The sequence below is a fragment of the Fulmarus glacialis genome, unplaced genomic scaffold (genome assembly GCF_000690835.1).
Source record: "Fulmarus glacialis isolate BGI_N327 unplaced genomic scaffold, ASM69083v1 scaffold10336, whole genome shotgun sequence".
Taxonomy (NCBI): domain Eukaryota; kingdom Metazoa; phylum Chordata; class Aves; order Procellariiformes; family Procellariidae; genus Fulmarus; species Fulmarus glacialis.
In genome coordinates, this window is record NW_009218755.1 from 1 (window position 1) to 26,975 (window position 26,975).

General features: G+C 39.4%; 1 protein-coding gene across 1 annotated transcript in view; it reads right to left on the bottom strand.

Moving 5' to 3' along the window:
* Window positions 1–342: 342 nt before the first annotated feature.
* Window positions 343–26,975, bottom strand: part of LOC104078488 (FYVE, RhoGEF and PH domain-containing protein 6-like) — a gene marked incomplete at both ends in the record, with an annotated part of 44,234 nt that continues 17,601 nt past the window's right edge. Inside the window, 10 exon segments of the mRNA XM_009580138.1 lie at window positions 343–411; window positions 917–988; window positions 1,103–1,161; window positions 4,346–4,396; window positions 9,990–10,077; window positions 11,365–11,521; window positions 12,357–12,508; window positions 20,877–20,907; window positions 21,000–21,061; window positions 24,490–24,637. Of these exon segments, the coding sequence (XP_009578433.1) occupies window positions 343–411; window positions 917–988; window positions 1,103–1,161; window positions 4,346–4,396; window positions 9,990–10,077; window positions 11,365–11,521; window positions 12,357–12,508; window positions 20,877–20,907; window positions 21,000–21,061; window positions 24,490–24,637 (889 nt within the window).

The following is a 26,975-nucleotide window of genomic DNA, read 5'->3' on the forward strand; positions in this document are numbered from 1 at the left end:
GGAGGGAGGGAGGGAGGGAGGGTGCAACAGCAGCGGCGGAGTTGTAGATTTTGAGATCTGGTATGGCTAAGTGGGACGGAGTAACTGTTTTAGTTTTCGCATTACGTCTTCTCATAAAAGCGCTCAAATTTTAAAGGAGCATTGCTCAAAACAGTACATTTTAGTGAGAAATGATATGCCACAGATGATCTCTCTAAATTAGAACTGAGCAAGCAGAACAGCAACAATTGGTCATTTTTTCCACTACCTGAAGTTATTAGTTACTTATGTTTGCAGTGTAATGTTTCACCCATTTAAAATTACACTAGTGTTAGGCACACAGCAGCATACACAGCAACTTACCAGAAAAAACATTCGTGGCTGCATGACCTTCCGGGACAGCTTCATCAGTGTTCCCTCTTTCAGAAAGACCTAGCAAATTAAAACAAGCAATTCAAAACCTAGCTTTTCAGGGCACAAGCTGTACAAATGAGCTAATTTTTTCATCATCATCATCATTACTATTACTACTACACTAGAAGTGCTGCAGAAGTTTTGGGATTCAAGGTTCCCTTTCTGAGAAAGGCTGTTCATCCTTAGGTTTGTCTAAAAGTGAGTGTGAATGGCTGCATTACAGTTTTCCACGCTGCACTTGAAACCATGACAAATACAAGGTTAAGCTTGAGGAAAAAAACCTGCCTGCAAGATCTGGCAAGGAATCATATTCTAAAAATCATACGTTTTCATTAGATAAGTGTCTAAAAAAAAAAAAAACCCCACACATATGGAGAGGCAATATTCATTTGACTGTTAGAACTGAATAATTAAGCAATGGACCATTTTTCTGCTCGGTATATGCCAGCTTCAGTACTTTGCTTGCGTATCATCTGTGCTGCACTTTTACTGCAATCTGCTGAATGCCATCTGGAGGACCTACCCTTCCTGGCTGTACAATCTCATGGTGTCCGTTTAAACTGTACTGAATCTGCATGAGTTTCTGAAAGTTGTCCTACAGGGAGAAAAAGCAAAAGGTAAATAATTGCCCTTGCATCCATGACTTCCTTTCTTTTTTAGAAAACAGAAAAAGCTTTAATCAACCAGCTTCATCAGTCAAAATACTTACTCCCTGCTTCATGATGTCATTGGCATGGTTTGCAACTTCTATGACAACAGCTAGAGCATCTGAAGGATGAAGAAATGATGCTTTGGTTATACAGACTAGTTCGCATTGGTATTGTGTAAAGCACAGGTACAACATTGCCCTTCCACATCATGCCAAGATTCAAGGACCTGTTTGTACAGTCACTGCATTCAGGAGCACTTCCCATAGATCCCAGAGTCTTTGGATCATAGTTTAATAAGTGTGCCCTAGGAAGTCATTGCTTCAACCAACAGTGTCAATCATTTCTTACAGCTAATCAAAACAGTCCACATGAAAAATTAAATTCTCACACAAAGAACTACTTTAATTTCAATGTCTCTACTTACAGCAGAAAAGTTAACAACATTTTAACTGAGACTAATGTAGAGATTAAGTTTTTTCCATTTCACACAACTACCTACAGTGCCAGTCATGGAAAACTACCTAGAAAAATTATCCAAATCTTTGCGATTTCTTTCTTCTTCCTTTAGTTTTGCTGCACCTCAAGATAACAGTATAAAGTTCAAATTTCTAAATTTCAAACTTCTAATTCCAGCAGGAAAAAAAAAAATCTCTGAAAGAGAAGAGTTACCAAAGACAAGGGATTTTATTAAGTACTGATATTTAATAACTAGCAACTCGACCGCAATATATACTAAGGTATAACTGCACAAAGGGGTTTCATAAAAGGATTATGTAAATTACTGAACAGTGAGTGTATGAGACACAACCCATCCAAGGATCTTACCCAAAAACCTGTAATTTACTTAAGTAGAAAAAAAAGACTAATTTAATTGAAAGCTAGAACGACTGCTCTGATAAAATGTAGTCTCTAAAGCATTTAGCACCCTCTGAGTAATTGAAGTGCAGTCAGGCACTTCCAACAAAGGAACTACATTTGCTTAAAAGTCCACAGAGAAGCCTACCAAACCAGGTAAAACCAAAGCCTTGGGTTTTTTTTCCAGATAATCATTAGAGTATTAGTACTGTAGAATGCATATACTTCCCTTATTGTTGAGTTCATATTCAGAAAGAAAGTATATTAAAAGATACAGTTTTCTGAACTGAAAGGTGCAGAAGGTCATGAAGAAACTAAACTGAGGTGCGAACAAAAAGCTCCTCCTAAGTCAATCTAAGGAGATTTTTTGTTCAAGATTTTCATGAACCAAGGCAATGCAAGCACAGGAGTCAAACAGTTAAAAGGCATAGCACATATCAAGCATTTGATCAAAATTTAAGTTTGGATATAGATGTCATGATGCTAACTGAGCCTGCTGAAAAATAGCTGGTGGTCTTCTACTAGGAAATGTTGGAACTGTTCCAGCCAAAATATATCAAGCATTTGATCAAAATTTAAGTTTAGATATAGATGTCATGATGTCAACTGAGCCTGCTGAAAAATAGCTGGTGGTCTCCTACTAGGAAATGTTGGAGCTGCTCCAGCCAAAACACTCCCCAACTCCCATCCGCTTGAAAGAAAATGAAGGGAAATTTAGCTAAATCCATGAAGGCAGGAATGAGTACCTGAATTCTTTGTTATATTTTCCTTCATCTATCAGCTATTTTATCTATTAAAAACTTAAAATTTTACTCACTGACTTCAAGAAAGATTGAAGAATGTTAGAGAAAATTTGCTGGTTATTGAAGGGAAAGTTCCAGGATCTCAGGGCTGCTTATACAGCCAAGACTAAATGAATCTAAACAACAACATAAAATAATCTATAGGTTCAAAGTACATAAACAAAGTGAATTTTGGCAGGGAAGAGCATTCCAATTCTTATACCACTTAGCTGGAGTAATGTATTCAAATGAAGGTCATCAGGAAGAATTTTTTTGTTTGGGTTTTTTTTCCCCAAGAATACTAACCATAACCAAACCTAGACTTCCCCCCCCACCTCCCCCGCAATAGAATTTAACAACTAAGCAAAGTCAGAAGTAAATTAAGCTTAATTATCACAAGAAAGATCTTGGTGAGTAAAGATTAGATTTTCTTTTCTTACCCAGTTTCAAAGATAGACTACTGAACATGTCAAATGCATAAAATTAACACTGTTAATTGTTACAACCAAGCTTCTGCTTTTATCTTTGATGTATGAAGGGAGAGAAAAATACTATGGAAGGTACAACTACAAAAAACACAGACACTGGAAAAATCACAAGAAAATGTAAAGTAAAATATATATTTAAGGTGCTCAATTTTCAAGTGGTCAATTATTTAATGTGCAGTGCCAGCATTAGTTTGTTCACAGCCATAAGAAGTGCAAGACAAACATTTTTATCTCTTAAAGAGTCATAATTTAAAATATTTTTGGCTTATATTTTCAATATACTCAAACAAGTATGTCTAAATGTCCTAAGAAAGATATTTACTCATACATTTTACTGTACTGTATCAGCAGACAAAGCTGTAAGAAAGCAAACTTGGCTCAGTGCATTGAAGGTACTCATTTATTGCAGTCCAATCAACTACATCTGCACAGCCCTGTAACAAAGAAGCGACAGGGGCTCATGCAAATGAAATGGAAACACTGACTGGGAGCATTTTTAGTACTGCTGAGACACACACGTGGAAGAAGGAAATAGTCTGAATGTGCATTGCATTGCTACACTCAAGTTAAACCAACTTAATCCCAAGCTACCATGAAACATGTAGTCCTGTCCTCTTCCATCACCAACTATTCCCTCTCATTGCTTCTTATCCCCTTTCCCCCCACCTGCAGGCAAACTTGTGGAAGTCACTTGTGTTTGTGCAACTTGTGACAAGTCAAACTGGAGAACTCCTCAGGTTAAATATAACCCAGAGCAGCTCCTTGATCTTGTTCACTCCTGCCACATGAACACTTGTCCTGGCACAAAGAGAGGGGAGGAGGCCAGAAAGGCTCATAGCTGGGGGAGAGCAGCTGGTAGACCAGACTGCCTGTCATGAAAGGTCTACAGATGCAAGGACTGTCTCTTTCAATAGCAGTGCCCAAAATATCTGCTTAAGCTGCCTGTGGAACTTCACTCTTATCTCTTGGTTTCAACTCAAGGGTGAGCTGATACCACTGTCAGCTCCAAACTTTTTTGAAACACAAGTTTGCAATCTTTAAGTATCTCTGCTGAGAAACTTAGAACTAAATAGAAAACGTTTCTATTACTGGCTTAGCATTTTGCATGCGTTTAAAATTTAGAAATATTACCATAAGTACATAAGCTGTAATTTCTTTAATCTAAAGAGACATTTACCTTGAGTATCCCTATAGTCTGCAGATTCTTCTAAAAGATTCTTTAAATAATCTGTATAAAGAAAGAACAATATAGAGATAGTTTTGTTAAAGAAATACACAGCTCCAGAAAGTAGTAAAAAACACCTTTTTCCTGGAAATCTGCTTTTCAGGCAGACCTATTCCACAAAGATCTTCTACTTAATCTTTTAAAACTGTCAAAGTAATAACAAAAGGAAAACTAGCGATTCCATAATGAAAGTATATCATAACCTCTTGCTCAGGGAAGAGAAGGTTATTGAAGCAGTGGCCTTCTGCAAAGACAAATGATATGTTGTATATATTATTCCAGAACAAAACCAGCAAGTGAAAAATAAGTACATACTTGCAATTATTTACATTTAAGCTGATGCAAAAAATTTTGAAGATTACAGATATTTGCCTGAGCACCTAACTTGTCTATAGGAGCTAAGAAAAAAAGTAGTTCATTACAGGAGATCTGATTATGATTAGTATCTTTCAATAATAGAAGTGTTATACTTCCCCCGATGTTCAAATAGGCATTTTTGGTTTTTAATTATTTAGTTCCTCAACCACGAGATGGCACCCTCCATCCACTAAATTCTTGGTAGTTTTAAAATCTATTTTACTTAGCTAAAATTAACTCCAAATGCATGACTGTACAAGAAAACATCCCCCTCGAGTTTCTATTCCCTGGTCGAGTGTCTAGTTCACCAAAAAGTGCAATATCCTGTCAAAGATTAATATATATCCTCAGTAAAAAGTCAACCATCTATTCTCTACAAGCTACAACTCTGAACTGCTTAAAATTGAAAGAAACCAAATCAGAAACTTTCAAAGAAATATACATGTTAGATTGATAATATCAACAAATACTGATTTATAATTACCTTTTAAATGAGGTATTAAGATTCTGGCAGACCTACTGAAAACTAATTGTATGTGATCTAGCAAGTGTTCAATTTTAGCTTTGCAGTTGTACAAGTTTCATGTAGGAGTGAAATAATCCAACTCCCATATGTTCGCCCTACCCAAATTCATCCTGTTACTCAAGAAGGATCAGAAGCCAAGCCAATTGTTCCTGCCTTCATAAGATGTCTTGCTTCATGCATGCCCCTCAGAGACCGCTCAGTGTATTGTAATCTTTTCCTTATGCACAAAAAAAAGAGAGGGAATTATGAAACATGTTTCTGCAGTAGAAATGCTATGAAGAGTGAGAAATTTTGTCACAGTTAATGAAAGCTTTGAGAAAAACAGAACTACAGGAAGAAAAATATTTGGCACTGAAATTTTATTTTTTGGCAAAGACGTAAGGGAGGATCCAAGAGAGAAGCATGAAGAGCAGGTTGGGGTGAAGGAAGAGGAACTGGCTGGGGTCTCCTGCAGGGAAGCGGCGAGGGAGTGCTGGGAGGTCTGGCTGGCTGGGCCACGGGAACACCCACAGCTTTCTGCTCTCCTTGAAGTTCTGTCTGATCATTATCAGGCACTGGTCAACATGTGATCTTTTAAGTCAAGTCTGACAAGGCACCAAAACCTCTCCAGCTACACTCCATAAATATTGCATCCTTCACGTCCCTCAAGATCTTGTGCTGTAGTAGCTACCAGACATTCCAGTGCAATATTTACGTGGACGCATATTCCATTAAAAACAAAGTTTATCTTGCTTCACCTTGGGTTATGCTGGTAAGAAGCTGGTGTGAGAGGGGGAAAAAAAAAAAAAAATCAGCGGGAGGTATTTTGGAAGGAACTGAGAAGAGTTCACATTGTTTTTAACTTGGTTTAACCTAGAGGAACCTAGGTCACACATGCAACACCAGCTGCCCCCTCCTGCCCTGCCTGCTGACGGGCGCTCTCTCAAGTCGGAGCTGTGCCGTACAGCCCAGGCAGAGCACTCGTAGGACGCCACCATAGAGCAAACACGTTAAAGCTTTACAATTGCAATTTGATCTTCATCGGGGCCAGCACAAAGGACGTCAGTGGGAACCTCCCAGTATAAAGAATGAGTCCTCACATCTTATCCAGAAATACCAGCTTCTTAAAGCTGCCAACCACACACTCACCTCTACGGGCTGGGAACAAGGGGCGACGTGGGTATAATTTACTCATCTGCAAATGTACTGCTGGCACTGTCCCTAGTACATGGAGACATCCAATTTAATATCCAAAGTAATTGCACTGGAAACTTAAAACCAGAGACCCAGCATGGGAACTGTTTCTTAGCATATTCATGCTTTATGACGTGTTCCTCAAAACGACAACACTTTACATCACTCAAAAACATTTTTGGGTAGGTATTTTCTAGCATTTTAAATCACATCATCAGTGAATAGAAGAGGGAAAATTAGAGATTTTAACATACCCGCATTCATTTAAAATTCTGTATTTAAAAAGGAAGACAGCTTTTGCATTACGAGACTGAAGCAGCCAATAAAACTTGCAACTGTAAAATCCTGAAAGTGATAATTAATACTCTCTATGTATGTCTGGTAAGTGGACCTCACTTCATCACTAAAACTCAGCTTCAGAGAAGCATCAGAACAGATATTTTTAGTCTCTTCTGTGAATACACACTGGAAATTCTGTGCTTGCAACTACTTTCTGGAAGTACCGGCTTAAACTATACAGACAAGTGGATTTCACAGACATGAATAATGTTACAGTAAAAATTCAGCAAAAATATTCCTAGATAAAATAAATACAGAAGTCAAATATTAAGGTGGAATGGTATCTACTGTCTTCGCCAAAAAAATTTTCCCCTCTGAAATGTGCTTTAGTTGTTCAGACTAGGAACACCTTAAGCATACCTTCAGAAAGGCAGGCTTAGAAATTAAAATTCATAACTCTGCTGGATACCCCAAAACACAACAAAAATCAACACAAAAGCACAGAAGTACTGTTTCTGTGACGAACAAAATTTCCTTATGCCCTGCTTCCACCTGACAGCAGCCAGCAATTCTCTATTCCTTCTTGCTGGGGGGCAGCGACTATCACTTCTTCTCCTGCTAAAAATTCTCTTCTGCTTCATTAACTACTTTTTGTCTCAGGTTGTCTAATTTAATTAAGTTAAACTCAAAGCAATCATTCCCCAACATGTAATTGGCCTCCAGTCTGACAACTCTATTTCCGACCTGCAAAGAAGCAGTGTGCTCAAAGGCTTATTTTTCATCCCCCTCAGCCTCCCCAGTTAAGGATAATAAAAGACTCTCTCTCTCTGCAAACCTTATGTTGAGAAAAAGAGGAGAGAGGCTTATCGTATAACAATGAAAAGCCTGTTCATATTGTAGAGTCTCAAGTTATCTACTCAAATCAGAGGGTTTTGGGAGGAGAGAATCGCCTCTCCTTCATTTCTATTAGAAATCAGAGGCCTCTAATTAACCTTCCCAAAAACCCATCTAATATTTGCTGTATAGAGCTCGGGGCCAGTATGTAGAGAAGTGGAAGTTCACTTGCTGGACTGGAGAAGCCGTATAATTAAACAGAAACACAGCTGAGCTGTGCCTCTCCTTGCCTGATTTATGAGTCCACCTGCTCCTGCTTTTGTTAGCACAAAAGTAACTCCACTTCAAAGCACAGCAACAATCTTGTGATGTGACCGTGTAGCAGCAGGTTACCAGTACAAAGCTGTCCCACTCACACAGAGCATCTAAATAGGAAGAAATCCCTGCTGACTCAGGCCTCGCAGCTTCATTTCCTGGATTATTTTCGCTCCCCTGCTCTTACCCGCTGCCCCCTCCTCCCTTGCCCGCAGGTCCCCCCTGTCTTCAGCTGGGGCGGCTGCTGCATCACTGCATCTCACCCACTGCAACAATAGCTCCAAGTATTTTGCACTTCCTCCAAAGGTTTTGCAGCACAAGTGTCAATAGAGACTGCTCAATATTACACAGAGCTGCTGGAAGGTAACAGAGCAGATGGGTCATCCACAGAGATACGGAAGAGTGAGAATCTCAAGGACAACAGAAATGCATGATAGATGGAGCAGACTGACAACGAAACAGATCCAAAATAACACTCCCCAGCCCCAGCATAATTAAATTCTTAGTCTGACCTCTTTTATTGCTCCCATAGAACAAGAGAAAATTACTTTTCTAAATCAGCAGCCAGCACTGCAATCCCATTCCTGTCAAACAGCATTTGCATTTGCAGGTGTATTTAAAGCTGGGCAGCCACAGCAATGTCTGCAGACTGGGGACACCCACAGCAAACCCCACCCCCCCCGAATGAGTTTTTTCAGGTCTACAACACTCTGTCCTAGCCATAATGACAGTTAATGATCACAAGGAATTCTGAGTTTTGTTTCAGTGCCATTCACCCCTGACTTCTCTCGCTTTGCTATGTATATTGACAACGGCATTTACTCCATCCTGATCCTCTGTTCAACCTTTTTAACTAAAACCTTTGAACTTACCCAAAGCTCTGCTGATTTTGGAGTAACAAGCCTATACCATGCCCTGAGTCAGTATCCTTTTAAAATAAAGCAACTCCCCAAATGCCGTTTTATGGCTTGACTTCATCAATTAAGAGTCACTAAGATTTTCCCCTACAAAGTAGTCCATTTAATAAGGGTTTTTCACCCTTTTTCAACACCTGTGAATTTAATGAGATGATTAAAATGAAAACAGTAAATGTTAATAACTTTGTAACTGCTGTATAACACTTAAGTCTGTATCTCCCACAGCATCACTAGTCTAAGTACTTGCTGGGGAAATGCCAACAAGCTGCTACAGAGCCAAAAAAAAAGGTCACAGAGCACTTTATTTTGCAGTTACTACATAAACAGAGGCTATTTTTAAATTGCTCATCAAGAAGCAATGGCTTTCAAAAACAATGCCTTAAGTATTTCCAAATCCTTACAGGAGCCATCCCCCTCTTACAACAAACAACACATCTCAAAATACTTCACAAAGGAGGCCTCTATCACTGCCCTCCTTTTACAGAAAAGAAAGCACTGCATCATGGAGATGATTTGCTCAATGCCTCCCAAACATGCCAGTGCCAGAGCAGGGTATAGAGCCCGGATTTCCTAGTCCCAAGCCAGCTCTTCAGTCTACAATGCCCCTGCAACAAGTCTTAAGCACTTACTGGTAAACATAGACTAAAAACATGTGTTTTGCCTTTAAAAGAGAATGGATTTTACAGACAAAACACCTGGGTGGGGAAGAAATGGAAAACCTACTTGCCGAAGTTCACAGTTGCATAGACATCTTTCACTTCCTTCTCCTAGCTCCAATCTTCCATACTACCTTTTTCCTTCATAAAAAACCAACCAAACAAAAAAACCCCCAAAACAACAGAAAAACAAAACCCAAAGCAAAACAGGAGCACTCCAACCCTCTAAGGAAATTACGGGCTTCTATTACCACAGAAACAAACAAAAACCACCACAGGTTTCATGTTTTCCAAATACTGCTGAATGTAGCATCAGAGAACACACCACAGTGTTGGGAATATTAGCACCTCGCTCGTGTATGTTATTGCAATCAATATTAACAAAGAAACCCTCTAAACCCATGCCACGTTTTTAAAAAAGCTTCACATATCTGAAGTCAGATAAACACGCTTTACAGATGGATACAATCGCCTGAAAACAAGTTTCCTGGGACGTGTGAAGACTGGCTTCTTAAGCCTGCAAAAGAGCTTGACTGTACCTGTCAACAGGAGCCTGTACTGGGGAATCCTCTGAACTGGCTTGAGCAGATAGTGCTTGAGGGCCAGACTAGCACAGCGGGGGCTCATCTGAAAGAAACACCCAAAATAAGTAACGATTCTGTGGTAGACAAGGGTTCCAGCAAAACAAAACATACCTACAAACAGCTACCCATTACATTGGATAAGCTTTATCTTAAAAAGGTGCAACTACCACAGTGTTAAACACCACACTGCAGAGCAAGCATTTCCATGTGGAAGACTGCATGCAAAATTAATCATGCTTTAAGAGACATTGGTAAGCACTCATACTCTGTGGATTCAAAACAGGTGCTTTTGCTTATGAGGAAGAGAGGTGAAACTTCCCAGAAATAAAGGAAACACTGGTGGCAAGGTGTGGTGGTACCTCTAAATCACTCATTCACGACACAAGGGCAACATGCTCCTTTGTAATCGCTGTCAGGGTCCCTTAGGCAGAAAGGCAGACATGACAGCAGTGCTCACTGCAGAAGTTTTAATTAATCCACACCTCTAAAGACAACACAGAATTAAAAGATCTGTGCTTCAAAAATGTTAATTATCTTGAGTTTGCATTCAAAATAACGTGCATCTGAAACACCAAGTCCTTAAAAAGGCCTCTTATCTTCTTCCTGTCTTTGCTGGCTCTACCTCAAGCTCTTCCTTTGCCCACTGTCAGTAGCCTTTCGAACCATCGTAAGCAGACAGAGCAGGGATTACCCAAGGGGAAGCCCGAGTAATAGGAGGTAAAGTCACAGTTTGTGTGGATCATGTACTTAGGGAGCTTGCACCTCTTCTCTGATTTGTTTTAAGGGAGTTATGTAAAAATCTGGCTATGCTCTTAGGGAAACAAATCAGCTTTCATCCGATAGCTGCATGTGCTGGGTTTGAAACTTCTAGAAATATGCAGATGAGAAAATTCACTTTTTTTATGTTTCCAACTGAAATGAAACACCATTCCTATGAGTAAGCTACTGCCCTATGATGTGGTAGAGAAATCAACCTGGTTAAAATAGGACAGTTAATCGGTGCATAGTACGATCAGGAGACAAAACTAAAAAAAAAAGCAGCTAGAGATTTTGTCAATGTGTCTTTGATATAAGTTGTAGCAAGCACTGCATTTTCTGAAAATCAAGGTCCTTTATCATATCTCACAGTGGTAGCCAAAATCACTAGTTACTTCACAAAATCTCAATTTACTTCTTTCCACTTCCACCCTACTAAGTCTCAAGCCAAGACTGCAGCAAAAAAACCGCAAACAAACCAAACAAATTGGAGGATAGTCTCTAAAGCCTGATGGAGGATCACAACTGCTGAAAAGCCACAAAATAGGATATATCTTACAAAAGACTACAGTACCTCAAAGTCTTTGACTACTGAAGCAAAACCTGCATTCTTCTTACACTGTTCATCTAATAGTGCAACATTTTTATCAAATTCTTTGATGTAAGTTGAATACATCTTTAAGTAGGGACCCTTTTTAACAAATATATCAGCAATTCTTTGATGTTCAAGCCTAGAAACAAAAAATAAAGCAATTAGAAGGAGCTAAAAAGAGTGTACATCTTAACCCTACAGCAAAACATCTATCTTTTTCACAGTAAGATGTGTTAGTTTATGTTCTGAACAAAAAGCTTACAGTTCAGCAGACAGGCATACATCTCAGTAGCTACTCTGAAAAACCTTACCAGGCACACCTTGACACACTAGTTTAGTGTTAGATGACAACCACTCAATACACAGTCTGTTTAAAATGGTCTTGAACCATTCGAACACAAGCTGGATTTCTGAGGAGACAGACTTTCAAACTTCAAGATGCAGTCTCGATCCCTTAATAGCAAGCATGGGATTACAGTCTTTACCCATTTCAGTGCCTTTGTCGGTAGGCTTTGTGTAGCTGATTTAGATCCACCCACCAGTGTAACTGAGAATGGACTTCAATGGGATTGTGGCTGTCAATCAGCGCTGTGTCTGGTTAGTAGATCTCAACTACCTTTAAAATGCAAACCTGTTTTCAGGACAGCCTCCTTTTCCTCTAATGAGACCAGTCCACTTACCATGCCCATACAGGGACCAGAATTTTCAATTAAAAATGAAATTTTAAATAAAAAAGCATGATTGCTAAAAACATGTATTGACGTGCCTTCTGGACCCTTCTGGATACACCTAAATGCCAAAAAGTACATCTAAATGGAAAATTATCTCCTGTACTTTCACAATCAATTCTGTCATTTAAGAAGGCACGTGAAACACAAGTAAGAGTCAAACCGTGGTCACATGGAGTCCCACATAAGCCCCACAGATAAATTTCAACATCATCAAAGGAGTGGTATGCCTTTATTGATATTCACCAGTGAGATAACCGCTCCTCCAGTTCCCTCAGGAGGTCCCGATTGAGTTCGTACAGCTGAGGTAGGTAGTACAGGATCTGATTCAGGATTCTGTCCTCAATCACTGGCTTTCCAAGCTGCCTAGAGGCATGCGCCACAGCGTCCCGGAAATCCTGCCGGAGTACAAAGAGGACAGAAACCCCCCTTCCCATGAGCGAACAGCCTTCAAAGCACCAACACAGACAACGGCGTTCCCTCTGCAGACATTCCAGGCACTGCTCCCTATTACCAAAGGCAAGGCCGGTACCATCTGGGTTATGTTTCTTTGCAGCTTCAACTTACTCCCCTGGGACTGCCTTAATCCCTTTGGTTTGACGCTGGAGCTTTATTTTCTTGCTCCTGTATGCATAATATAGTTGTTCATTATTTTTATAACATGCCCTTAAGAAAAATGCTGGTACTACATATAAGGAAACTAAGGGGGGGGAAAAAAGCTTGTATGTTGGCAGCCTTGAGTATCTTCTTGCTACTACTTGGGTCAAAAAGCAAAAACGTCTATCAGCTAATACAATCATAATACCTTATTTTAAAATCATACTAGTCTTCATAAGTCCTCCACAAATGCCCTTTTGGAAGATGTGCCTCTTGGACAAAATGTAGGGTCACAGAAAATTACTATATGTAGCAGCTCTTCTATATAGAGGAAAATTGACATCTAACAAAAAGATATTGTAACAACATATGGGAACCACGGGATTTCAAAAGTTAACGATGATCAAAAACAACATTGGTACCTTCAAAACATTTACAGGAAGGAGGAAAACCTCGCTTACACTTGAAGGATCTTCTTATAGCATTTTTATGCTATAAGCTCCCAACAGGACAGAGCTGAGGCTTATTGATCCTCATGAAATTATTTAGAATTAAAATCTTGGCCCCACATAAGTCCGTACTGCCAAGATTGTATCCATATTGAAACTCAGTATCCATTACATGAGGTATTCTCCCTGATCACATGCAAACAAAATTTTCAAAAAAGATTAGCAATTTAGCATTTCACTTGAAAAATAACACTGTCTAAACTGACAAAAAAGAAGGTGGTGCACTGTATTATCATGTCTCGCTTGAATTTGTGCCACAGTGGAAAAAAGACAATCCGTAATAGCTCTTTTTGAGTTTGTTGTCTGCTGAAACCTGGTAACGCATGCACAATCTACATATCCTGAAAAAGGTGACCAACAACACGTTCCTAAGTTCAACGATGAGTTATGTTTTAAATGTGCATGGGGTCCGCCCCTGCCTTTGAAAATCTGTAGGGTCCTCAGGTTGAAAGGGGTGAGGGGGTGGGGGAAGAAAAAAATTCAGTCCCCTCTTTCCCCTTCCCAGGTCTACTACTACAGGTCTTACTAGCTACCTCATCAGTCCAGCATCTGGCACTATTTAGGGTCTCCCAAACTTATGCCTCAACTTTCCCCTGCCCTCTCTCCTCATTACATCAGCTCTGGGCAGTGTGAGCTCCAGACACACTCTCTTGCTTTGTGACCCTCTGGGTCGTGAGGCTGTGACTGGGCAGAGTTATGACAAGAAACTGAAAAGAGATACAGGGTGATGCCTGTGATGGGGGAAGGCTGAGAACTAAATGCAAGGGAGTTAAAAAACAGATGGCGTTATTCATATGGAAATGTTCTGTTTTACATCCTCTGTGCAGACTAGTGACACATAGGTTAACTACCAGCTGCATCTTATGGGTTTTCCTGACCCCAGGGCATTGCTTAACACTGAAATGATACATGGAATTACAATGGCAAAAGCTCAAATGAGGCATTCTGGAGAGCTTCATGCAAAATGCATCATCATATTATGATAATATTCTCTTCCCTTCCCCCCCAATCACATGCACACACAATGTACTGTATGTACTTTGCCATAGGATGAAACAAGAATTTTGTCTGAATGTTATAAGGCTACTTGCATGATGAAAAGAAACAGTTTTGTCTTAGCGTGATCAACAACCCAGGCTTCTCCCTGACCAAACAATAAAAGGAGAGCAGGGAGCCAGGTTTAAGCACCAGTAGATAAGACAGGAATGTCATTTGTAGTTAAGAGCATTTATTTAACTTCTAGATACAGCATTCAAAGAGTTTGCAGGATGTTTTCCAAATACAGATTTGGTTTTTCAACTAGCTTGATCCAAAGTCCATCAGCTTCGTCAGGCTTTGGATCACACCATGAAAGACACTACCGTTAAAACAGCCAACCAAAACTTTGTTTCATCACCCCCTCCGTCCCCCTCCACAACTGAGTAAACGGAGGAAGCCCTGCAGAGAGGAAACGCAGGGAAGAAAGATAACGTGAAGCTTTCAAATGATGCAAACCAGCCTGCTAAACAACAAAAGAGCTAAACTTCAACACTTTTTTTTCTTTTTCTTTTTTTTTTTGAATTATCAAGTCTTCACTACAGAAGCAGTACAATGCATTTGTCACTGTAATCACATTAAGATTTATTTTTAACCTGGCAGTGGGTGTGAAGTAACTGTTATGCCAAGTTCATCTTGAGAAGGCAGAAAGCACATGCCTGAGGAGTGGGGGTAGGAAAAGTCAAACAAACGTAACAAGGTTGGATTTAACAGTGTTTACACTTGATGGTGCTGGCCTTCTGAGAAAGTAATTTCTTATCCAAAAGGACAAAACACAGAATAGCTCTGTTTTAATTACTGAACGTAAAATATATTAACTTTTCACTCCGAAGGGTGGAACATATTCAGAAAAGGACAACTTTTTATACAAGTAGGTGAATGACTTAGAAATTAGAAATTGCAGTGATAGTCATTTAATGCACCGGAACCTAATTCCTTCTAAAACTAAATCCGTTCACTGCTAAATAAAAACAGAATCGCTGTCGCAAATAATATATATATTGCTCTAATATTTATATATACCTGCAAGAAGTGATTCATATTACAAACCCATTTAGCATAGTACTATGTAACACTGCTGAAGAGCACTGCTTTCATCAGTCTGTTCAAAGACAGTCACCTGAGTTGTCCTAAAAATTATTCTATTTGAAGCAATGCAGCAATCCATTACAGTGAATTTTTAAAGAGAGAGATTTTCTAATTAAAAATGAGCCTTTCAAATATTACAATCTTACTCATTAAAAAAACCCTTGCCATGCTTTGAAATTAATGTTCTTATTTCACTGAAAAACACCATTTGCAACTCTAGACAAAAGTTTCATATGCTGCATGACAGAAAATAAAAGATTATGCTATTTATACTGAATCATCCCAGCTTCTTACCAGGATACCACTTTCTGAAAAGCTGGCTTACAGTTTCTAGTTCTACGTTATATTCTGGTCTAATAATAATCTTCTGATACCGCTTTTTACTGCTTAAGCAAAGGCAACTGTCTTCACACAGCTACTTTAAGAGGACGGCACTCATCACTGTCCTTGGAAAGCACATTCCTTCCAAACCAGCAACAGTCTTAGTTTATTCTAGACTAAGACAGCATCCCACTGGGTACTTGTCCATATGAAAATCTAGTTTAGACAGTTTTAAAGGCTTCTGAGTACACATTGTTGCTGAATTACTGCCTGATAAAACATTCCCAACCTGAAAATGTTTAGGGAATTTTATTTATTCTATTAGCATACGCTCCCCCTAGAGCTGTGCAGCTTTCAAACAATATTTGAGGAGGATACCACCATCGCTGCTTTTGTTTCCTCCCACCCCTCCTTCAATGCAGCTTCCTTAAATAAGCAAAGGGCCGTGATATCTGAAATAATTCTGACCCTGTTGTGAATCATCTGCGACCAGCCCACGCACTTCCCCTCTGCAAAGGCCCTGACTCACAATCCCTCTCAGTTCTTTCCACCCAGCACGCAGCGAAGTGACCTGCCCGTGTCAGTCTAAGGAGCAAAGGAACAAGTTTAGTTGTTAAACCAAAACAGGTACTGACCAGACCAAACCCTCACTCAGCTGCTGGCTGGGTTAAGCGCACCTTCAGGTATCTAATAGCTGAATGAAGATAATTTCAAATGGGTGAAATTAAAATTTCTTGTAAATTTAACTGGAAGAGAAAGAACTACATGATCTAAATGTGGTCACACGTATTTTACTCCTAAGGCTTCAACCAATATTCGTCTTGGATCTGTTGTCCTAGAACATACCATCAGCAAAGCAAAAATAAGCCTTAATCCCTTCTGCTGAGGTACAACTCCCAGCTAAATACACCTGCAGATAGCTCAAATATCAGTTTAATTTAAGGGAAAAAAAAATGTTTGCACTTGGACGCTTTTCAAGGAACACACACACACACACATCCTACTGGAGGGAGGAGGAGGGAAGGGGAGGAAGTTTTACACTCTGGGGAACAGCCAGGCTGCTATATGTGACAAGCTGTAAACACGACTGCTAGGAATACAGCTAAAGACAATTTCACGAATACGTTATTTAAAATATAAATAGGCAGTCTTAATTATAATTAGACTATTAACCATAGACTGTTAAGGTAAACTATTGCAACAATAGTTAATGAAGACCATGAGTAAGTGTGGATCATGACGTTTTTCAAATATATGAGATTGCTTCTGGAAAGCTGCCAAGTAGTTCCACACCTTTTTCTCAGGTAGTAAAATAATTTATAAGTGTTTAACAATATAATATAGTTAATTTTTTACAATAATCAGTAATTTGACTGTGGCATATTCCCAGAATGTTATTTCAAGGAATAGGCTGGGTAGTAGAGCAGTGTTTCCTTCCAAACCAAATCTATTTCATTAGCCTTTTTAGTAACATAACTACAGCTGCAATTCATTGTCAAATGCCTCAATCAGCAATTCTAAAGTACTTCACAGACTAAAAATTTATCAACATATTCAGCACAGACCGGTCAAATATTAAAGTTTTACAGTTAGAGAAAAAGGAGTTGGAGGTTGAGAGAATTTTTCACAGCCGAACAGTAGGTCAGTTGTAAGCCAGGACCAGAGGTCAGGACTTCCCTTGCTCCAAAACCCATAGCTATTTTATTCCTCAATATGCATGTGACATTCTTTTTCCAAATCTACTATGAATTAATTTTCACAATATTTGGCTACAATATGCAAAAAGTCTAAGTTATAATTTTGCAAATGTCTTCTGAAAATGGAAACATATTAAACCAGAATTTCCCACTCTTGTAAGTGCCTCTGGAAGGATACACAATTAAAAAAAAAAAAAGTTTGACCTCTTATCTACCTTCCCCAATAAGAAGCTGATCTTGATCTTGTGGCTGCAGAAAAGTTACAGGTGCCTCCTGACAACCTCCTACTTGCTCTGAGAGTCCTAATAAGGACAGAACTGGGGTCTAAGTCAGATGTGCAGATCTAAAGGCTCAGGCAAAAGCCCGAAGGGTTAAGCTTTTCTTTGCTCACACAGCACAAAGTCATACACTAAGCCTCACAAATGAAGGAGCCATCCTAAGAGGCATGTTCCTCTGCTGGATCAGAAGCCTCACTGCCCATACGGTAGCAGGAGGGGAAACGAAATCAAGGAGAGTGGTGGGTTTCGGCAAAAGAACAAAATTAGGAACAAAAACAGACAAAAGAAATGACAGCAAGTAAGCCAGGCAGCTCACCCTTACGGCAATAGGGTGCTGCTGAGGAGGTCCTCTCGCTTGTGCAAAGCAAACCATTTCTAAAGAATCCCACAACCAAGAAGTACAAATGGCACCAATCCTGCCTTACTCCTTTTCCAGGAACACTAGGTGTTTTTTGGGCACGGAGCATCTCAGACAGCGGTGACAAGCTTGTTTCTCTTACGTCACTTATGTTTTACATCCAGTTCACAGTTCCTTTTTTTCCTGCAAGTGCCCTTAGGGAAGAAACAGCACTTCTCGCATCTTCTCAACCCTTGTTTACCCTCTGGAGGCCATACAGATGAGCTGGTTTAATTTAAGCCCTTTTGTTTTCAGGAGTTTCTAACAGCATTTTACTGGAATCTTGTCCTCTAAGAGAGCATTTACGATAGTTACAGAAATACAGAGAATTCAAGATTACATCTAATTACATCCTCCCTCAAGCAACCCCATTCACCGAGTATGTTTGAGAGAGCATCAGCGTGCAAAGCCAGTTAAGTCCCCTATCTCTGTTATGACCAGCTTATTTCGTATTACAGAAGTGTCCCCAAGTGTTCATCGTTTTCTAGAGAACTTTTGTAGTCTGTCTTCAACAGAAGCAGCCAGGTGTACTTACAAAGTGCGACAGCATCCAAATAGGCTGGCACCCTGGTATCTTGGAAGAGTTGTTCCACCTAACTTGACTTTGTCAATATAAAAGAAAAAAATGCTACAAAAAAAAAATCAGTGGTACTTGTAACCAGTTTGCAACCACATTCCCACCTTCTCATCTGCTTTCGACACCACTTAAAATGCTCTAGGCAGTAGTAACTTAAAAACCTTTTTCTTACATCAACAGTCCTGTTCCCTGGCTGTACTAAGAGCCATGAGCTGCATTAACTGGCAGTGGTAAGACAGACTGAGGAGAATACTATTAATTTTAGATCATCACTAATGGAATTAGTGACTAAATGTCAAGTATTTACTCTTTGGAAAATGACTAATAGATGGTTCAGAAGGTGTAATGGAGCCTCACCTGACCAGCCAAACCTTTACTATGGCTAAAACAGTCCAGCCTCGGGAGAACCTAAGTTTTAATTCCAGAAATCTGTTGGAGGTTGCTTGACTGGCAGTTAGTAATCCTGACACTGAAGCCAAAGTGGTTCAGTACAGGTAAAATCAAAAGGGTAGTTTTATCAACGTTTAAATATTATCCAGAAGAAATATATGATTAAATAAACAGACTTAAGAACGTCTGTGACAAACATACATAAATCCTCAGGCGTACCACTCTGTGTAGATAAAACAATGTGTTTCTGCAACCTTTCTCAGGTACGGCAATTTTTATTTAATGAAGAATGCACACACAGAGAGAGCTTCAAAACTGGTGCCCAGTCTGACAAGGACACTCACCAAGGTTCACGCTGCAGGCGCCAACGGACAAGTTGAGGGCAAAGTATTTCCTCGACTCCCAGCCTAGCATCCTCTCTGTCAGACCAGGTTGAATACATGTCAATTGTTATTGCTAGCCAACAAAAACATTTCTAACGGGTTTTTATTTGGCAGCTAGAAACTAGCATGAATAGAGTTGCGAGTTATCCATTAAAACAAAGCAAAACACATCCTACAGCACTGCACATTTACAGACAACCTGAAGTTTATCCCAGAAACTTCCTAAACTCCTGACTACTTTCCCTCTCCCGCATTCTTCCTCTGCTTGCTTCCATCCTCTGCACCAACGGCCTTTGCTTCCAGTACTGTGCATGTTACCTGAAGACCTGGTACACTGAAAAGTGAGGACACCTTCAAGATATAAGTTATATGCCTCAAAAATATTATAATGAAAAATCATATAGCTTAAAGCTTGTTTCTTCCTTTAGCCAGTATTTAAGCTTGAGTTCTGTACTAGAAACCATGTTGAATATAAATTATACATTGGCCGCAACTGCCTGACCCAGCTGTTAAAAACCACGGCTCAACAGAATAAGAAAATCAATTACTGAAATGGAAGGCAAAAGAGGAATCAGGAAGTGGTGTGGTTAAGTTTTTTGTTTCCTGAAAGATCTCCATATTACAGGACTATATACATTCATCTATAAGAGCCTTTGTTCCCACTTTCACAGAACATGCTTCTCAAGAGACTAAGATAGACTAACGCATCTGTTTGCAATATAATCACTTATATTGCCCAAGGAAAAAAATCACTATGCTTGCACTTAATAGAATGAGAAAATGGTACAAACACATATCACTTAGAAGCTCACAGAAAACACATAAAATGGAGCTAGAGAAAGCTAAATTCTTCATTAATTTACTATTATCACCTTCTACACAGCATGTTTAACAGATGACTGGTCTGCATAAGCATGGATTAAATACTTAACCCTTGCTGTGGAGAACATATTGCATACACTACAATCACAGCTGTTATCAGAAAGCAAGCATCTGCAAAGAATTGCAGCCCAAAAAAAAAATGCTGCCAAGGTGATGGATGCAACATTAGAGCTAATTAGTTAGATTACCTAAAGAATGTGTATTTTTATTTACCATTTCTAAAGGTAAACTGTTCCCACTCCCCCCCTTACTTTAAAAGTTATTCTAACAAAAGATTTTATTTTGGTTGCTATGGTACAAGCTGGCTTATAAATATGATGCTGATTAACATAAATGGATATATATTCCATTTTCAATACTCAAGCAATACCCCCACTCATCTGGAAGACCGCATACATTAATTAAGGAGATGTAGGAGGAACCATCAAAATATTCATCCATTATATACAATCTGAAACTTGAAACTTCTGCTTAATTAGATTAATTGTTTATGTTTTGAATATGTAGATACAGCAGAAAAAAGTCACATTCACTACAATAAAGCCTAAACATAGAACTTTAACAGATTACACATAGAAGAGGAAGCTGCTTTTTTTTTTTTTGATACTTACAATGTGTAAGAGCTTTAGCACATCCACAAACCTATCAGAAAAGCAAGAAAAGGCAAATAGTTACATTTTAATTGCCCAATTAAAATAAACTGAGTAGCTGTTAAGTTTAGCATTGACACTTACACTTTCTCTGAGCTCATGATCTCCTTGGCAATATGGTAAACCTTTGTTTTCTTTCCAGCTGCCTTACTCTGCAAATGAAATTATATGTTACACTATGCACCTATTAAAACTGTCATAAAGATCATTTCAGGCTAGTAGTTCCTCAAATCCAATGTAATTATTCTATAATTACTTCTAATAAAAATGTTTTATACTGCTTTGTAATCTCCTGGCTTTGAAATCTTCTGGCTTTTCAGGATCTGTGAGAAAATCAGTTTAGGTTGTAGCTCGAAACAACAATGCTAGCTAAGAGTAGTTTTTATAACACTATCAGCCTTTCTATTTAATTATTACAGGAAGCACTGAAGCCCGTAACGAATGAAACTCTAGCAAGTGACAATTACAAGTTAGCGAAAGTAGTAAAGTACAGATAATATTTGTATATTATTCAATTTTTTTTCCTGATTAATACAGCAACAGTAACATTTGCAGTAAACTCAAATGGGTTTCAGGAACATCTTAGAAGAAATTCACATTTTCTTTACTGAAAAAGAAGATGAAAGGAGAAGAGTATCACACTGAAAAGTCAGCTTCTGACCACCTACTAAAGGAGTTGCTGAAAAACATAGCAACTGTACTGCAAAGCTGTATAAGCACGAGCCTTGCCATCTATCTGAAACACTGTGGAGATGACGATGTTTTTTTACGTGCACACATTTGGCTTCCAAAAAAATCAATGCTACTGTTCAACATCAGCTATAAGGAACAGGTTTAGCAAAGCAAAAGGGGGTAGGTGTCAGGATACAAATATGTTTTGTATAACTCCCGTGTATAATTTCCCTCAGATAAAACACCTTTCGCTGTAACAGCTCTCACGGTTTGTCTTCTGCCAGCTATCACCACATCTATTAGATATTCAGGCTTTCATTTCAATGGGCTGCAAAGAAAGACCTTGGGTGAGGAGCACTAAAACATCACAGGATATACAACAAAAGTGCGATGGAAGTCCTGGGGAGACTGTCTGGAGTATGGTAGTATAATATAGGCATTGAACACTTTATCTAGAAAAGCAGGTATCGGTGGCATTGCATATACGAACCTTTGGTTCATAAGCACTAATGTTGCAAGATTCATCTGGAGTTTTAGGTCTTCTCCAAACCTATAAACAAGTCTCAAGTGCTAGAAATCAAATCATGGAACCGATGATATTCATAGGTTGGTTTTAATGATACTGTTATATTAAAAATAAAAAATCTAGATTATTTTTTCATTTGAATTTAATTGACACAGTGCTAAATTAAAATTAATTTCTAAATTTAATAATTTGGTGTTGCATCATATATATGCAAAATATATTATTTATTTTATATACTACACAGACATCTTCACACAGAGCTGGGATTTTTCTTCTAAAATTAAACTTATTTCCAAAAAACAATTAGATCTACTCAGCGAGGGTCAACCGGATTCAGGCGAGATTGTAACACCCATCCTCAGGCCTCGATGCCTTTTTAGAAAGCACAGCTGACACGCTCCCTACAAGACTGAATTCACAAGTAACTCAATTATGCAGAGCAAGGTATCTGCCATCACTGTAGATGTGACAGTCGCAAATGAGATGAAAATTAGTATTTTGAGAACAAGATGCTAACACTAAACAATTACAAAATGAAATATCACAGTCTGTTTTCAATCCCATTTGAAAGATTTTTCACATACCAGCTGGCACCGAAAAGGCCACTTTGCATTTGCTCAGCCAGAGATACTCTGGGCCTAAGAGAGCCTCTAACGGGAGAACCGAAGGGACACAAATTAGGCTCTCAGGCACAGCATTGGGAAGGAACCTTGTAACTCCTCTAACAGATAAAAAGCATCAAAACACCCAGATGCTTGTGGTAAGGGAAAATAAAAGCAAGCCCAGCTGATGACCGATGCAGGGACTGCTTCATTCTCCTCTGCAGCTGCTCTCCCTGTTAGGAAGTTGGTTGTTAATCCCCAGCTGCCGGCCGCACGTGCCAGCAAGCCGACGAGCAGATGTGTCACAGCAAGCGCTGATTGACTCCGTGAAACCTGCCCGAGAAGCCCCGTAACAGGGACACTTTCCTGTAAAACTCCGTTGTGAAAGGTTGAGGGCATTTCTAGAGGCACGCAAAGTAAGTTAGCTTCTATACAGGTACAGTCCTGCTTAGTTTCACAGAAACAAGCTTTTCCCTCCCCCAATTTATTCCTCAGAAGATTTGTTAAACGACATTCAGGTCTGACACATCATCATCAAGTCTTCTCTTCCAGCACTAAAAAGTCTCATTGCTTTTTTTTTTTTTAAATTATTATTCATTTTTAAGGAAAGGAAGCAAATATAACGACTATCAAAAGAAGCAGCTGGCAGGACTGGTGCTGAGGAGAGGCACTGGTTTATGGGCAGGCTGGTGTCAGAAGCCTTACTTCTTACTGAGAAGTAAGAAAGTGGGTACCGCCAAGGAGAGGGATAGGACCCCCAGAACTTCATTTCATTCTAAGTAGTTAGCGCTGTCTTCCTGCTCCTCATATGAAGAAGAAATAAGGTTAAAATAGAGGAAACCATTCCAAGCTGGCACTCACAGAAGCTAGCAGGAGGTCAGACCTCAACCACAACACTCAAGTGTGGTTCACACTCCTCCAAGAGCCACAGAGGTGGCTCTGCAACCCTACGACGACAGGTCTGTCATGCACACACCAACAGTCTCTCCTCAGCACCAAAGGAGTGAATTAAGGAACTTCAGTATTGAAAGGCAGGTTAAGCCCTTTGTGTTTAATGCCATTGAAAAGGCAGAATTAAAAACTGGTTCAGTCATCTGTCCCCTATGCACCAAAGCAGTGATTTGGCAGGTTAGCATGCAGAACCTGCAAACGCAGGAAAGCTGTCTGCACAGAAATGGTTACTGGGACACAACCTTTGCTGCATGGCCAAGACGCCCGAAATAGGACCATCCAAGCAAAACTACAGCTTCCGAGAGATTTTTCAGAAGGACCTTCTCAGACCTTGCAACCTTCACCTGGCCCCCTTCCTTGGGCTTCACCAAGGCTGACAAATCAAAGGTTGATTTTAAATGTTCAGTGCACAAGAGACACTGTGCACTCTAGGATCTGTGAGGCGTAGACAGCCTCATTAAAAGGTATTTACAAGTCTCAAAACTGAAGATCTCTAAAACATACATCTATGCTCTATTAGAGGGGTATGGCAGGCAGGTCTACAGCTCCACAATTCAGTGAAAGATTAAGAACAAATATGCCAGGCAACAGACACTTTGTAGTGGGATATTCCCAAACTTGACCTCTTAGTATCAGGCTAATGTACACATATTAACTTAAAATTTTACGAAAAAAACCCCACTAAATGATAAGAATGACGAAAAGAAATATATAAAGTTATGTTGACCCAATGTCTTTTATTTGAAAATATCCCAACAGGTTACAACTTATAAAATAGTGCAAGAGTGAGGAATAGCTTCAGAATATAATGATAAAAAGATACCTGTTTATCTTCTTGAGGATCAGTCTCTCCTTTGCTGGAATCAGAATTTGTGTCATCATCTTCATCAGAACTGTTCATGATATCTTCTTCATCTGACTGAAGATCTCCCATTACCACGTTAGGATGATCATGGTGTTCTTCTAAGGACCTAAAATTAAAATTAAAAATTCCTATATGGACAGAAGTTTCAAAAAGCAAGAACAATGTTGACTCGCTGATATAGTTTCATGTTTAAAGCTTTGTTGTTGTATTTAGATTATAGTGAGTGGAGCAGACAGAGGCTGATGAGGTGGATTTCGGAACTAGAAAAAGTAAGTGATCATAATCGTGTGGCCATCTTACCTGTCTTCCAGCAGAAAATGCAGAACCACTGGCTTGTGCTCATGGCATGTAGTCCTTCAATGTATAAGCCTTGTGCATTCTGGCCCATACGTGTAAACTGATGTCTGTACCATGTGCCCTTCCTCCCTTTTTTCTTTTCTCATACTTTTTACATATAGACTATGTTTTTAGTCGATAAACATACCATACTTTATTTATGTGAAGAGCTTTCTGTTTTACCCCACAATAAATGGTCTACTTGGTATCAGAAACACTGAAAACAGCAGTGGGTAGTCTGAAGATGACGATGACAGTGGTAGGCTTTTCCACAGTGGGCTCATAACTCTGCGATGTTTTATCTATGCTGGTATTGATACAACGCTCACTGACAGCGAGCAAAAGCCACAATACCTTTGGAGTATTTATGTTATTCTTGTCCATCAGAGTTTGCCTGACAGCAAAGTTTGATAAATCTAGTCCCTTATTGCTATGTGCATGTATAGTGCAACATTTTTACCGTGTGCCAGAAGGATAAAGAAAGATCATAGCTGTTTTGCTCTCCTCTATCTCATAGCATCAGGACTTGTTCCAGATATGGTACTCAGACTGGAGCTTTCTGTCTGAAATTTTAGATGCATTTATATATACAGGGTTGTCTCTCAATGCATATGCTAAACAACTGCATCAGGGATGGCAATATTATAACTGTTCTGTCCAATTATTCTTAAAAACGAGAAAGCAGAATCTTTTGTGATTAAAAACTCGAATCCCCCAGAGACAGACACCTTCCTATTTTATAGCTGTCAAAGCTATAAAATATAACCTTGTTCTGCTGCTGTACAATGATTATAGAAGTCTCTTTTCATTAGTTTCAGCTGTATTTGCAACACAGAAACTGCATGAGACAGGCACACAACCTTCTTCCTCTAACTAGCCTTGACAACTTCAGTACAGATTTAAGAAATGCAACTCTAGAAGTAAATAAAAAAGCGGGTAGGGACTGTCAAAGCTATAAAATATAACCTTGTTCTGCTGCTGTACAATGATTATAGAAGTCTCTTTTCATTAGTTTCAGCTGTATTTGCAACACAGAAACTGCATGAGACAGGCACACAACCTTCTTCCTCTAACTAGCCTTGACAACTTCAGTACAGATTTAAGAAATGCAACTCTAGAAGTAAATAAAAAAGCGGGTAGGGAAAAGAAGAAACAGAGCCTGAAGTTTCGGTAAAGTTACACAGAAAGACAGTAAATCCCTGGGCTCCTACTTTTAATCCTTAAAAATATCTGATAATTGCCAATTACACTAAAGCTGTGTCTAAATTCACATAATCTGTGTTCAAGGCCTGCAAAAAGATGCCGGGATGCCACAGGCTTATTGTGATATGAGCCAAAAGTGATTAGCTACCCTACAAAACAAAAAGCAAATCCAGAAACCCTTGTCCCCAAGCTGTTGCAGCCAGCAGAGATCTCACTGTGCTGATCAACACCTAATTTTGTGCAGCCAACATCGCCGAGGCTACACACTTCTCTACGTAGCTGCCCTCTGCCTCCCTATGCAAGGGATGGTTAGGACTGATCTTTTCTTTTCCTAACTTTGAATCACAAGAAAGCAGGGATGGAGGGCAACTCTTCAGACTCACCACCTCCAACTGTGACAGTTACCAGAAAGAAAACGTGTCAGCGTGGATCCCATGGGACGTGGCTGCTGGTAACATGAATAGCAGAAGTAAGGAATACTAGCTGAGTGAGGACGCTCCGGCAGCTACAGCAAGGTGTTGATTATTCAATGCTCAAGGCAGTTTAAAAAAAAAAAAAAAAAACCAACAAAAAACCAACAACAAAACAACACACAAATGCTGATCACAAACAGAAATATATTTAGAGATGAAGACAAGGTAAGTTGGCCTGCGGACAGACTTTGGTCAGCCAGGAAGACGTAGAAAAGATTAAAATAGCTTGGTTCTATTAAGACAACACAGGAAGGATTCAGGAAACACCCAAGCAGTTACTGTCTCCCAGAACTGAGCGGGGTGGGGAGAGGAAGGAGATTGCAAGCTCAGCACCGAGTTCAAACTAGACCCTGAGCCAAGATGGCAGCACCCAGGGTGCAGAGAGACACCCAGTTATTTCAGTTTGGAAATTATCAACTTCACATGGAAAGA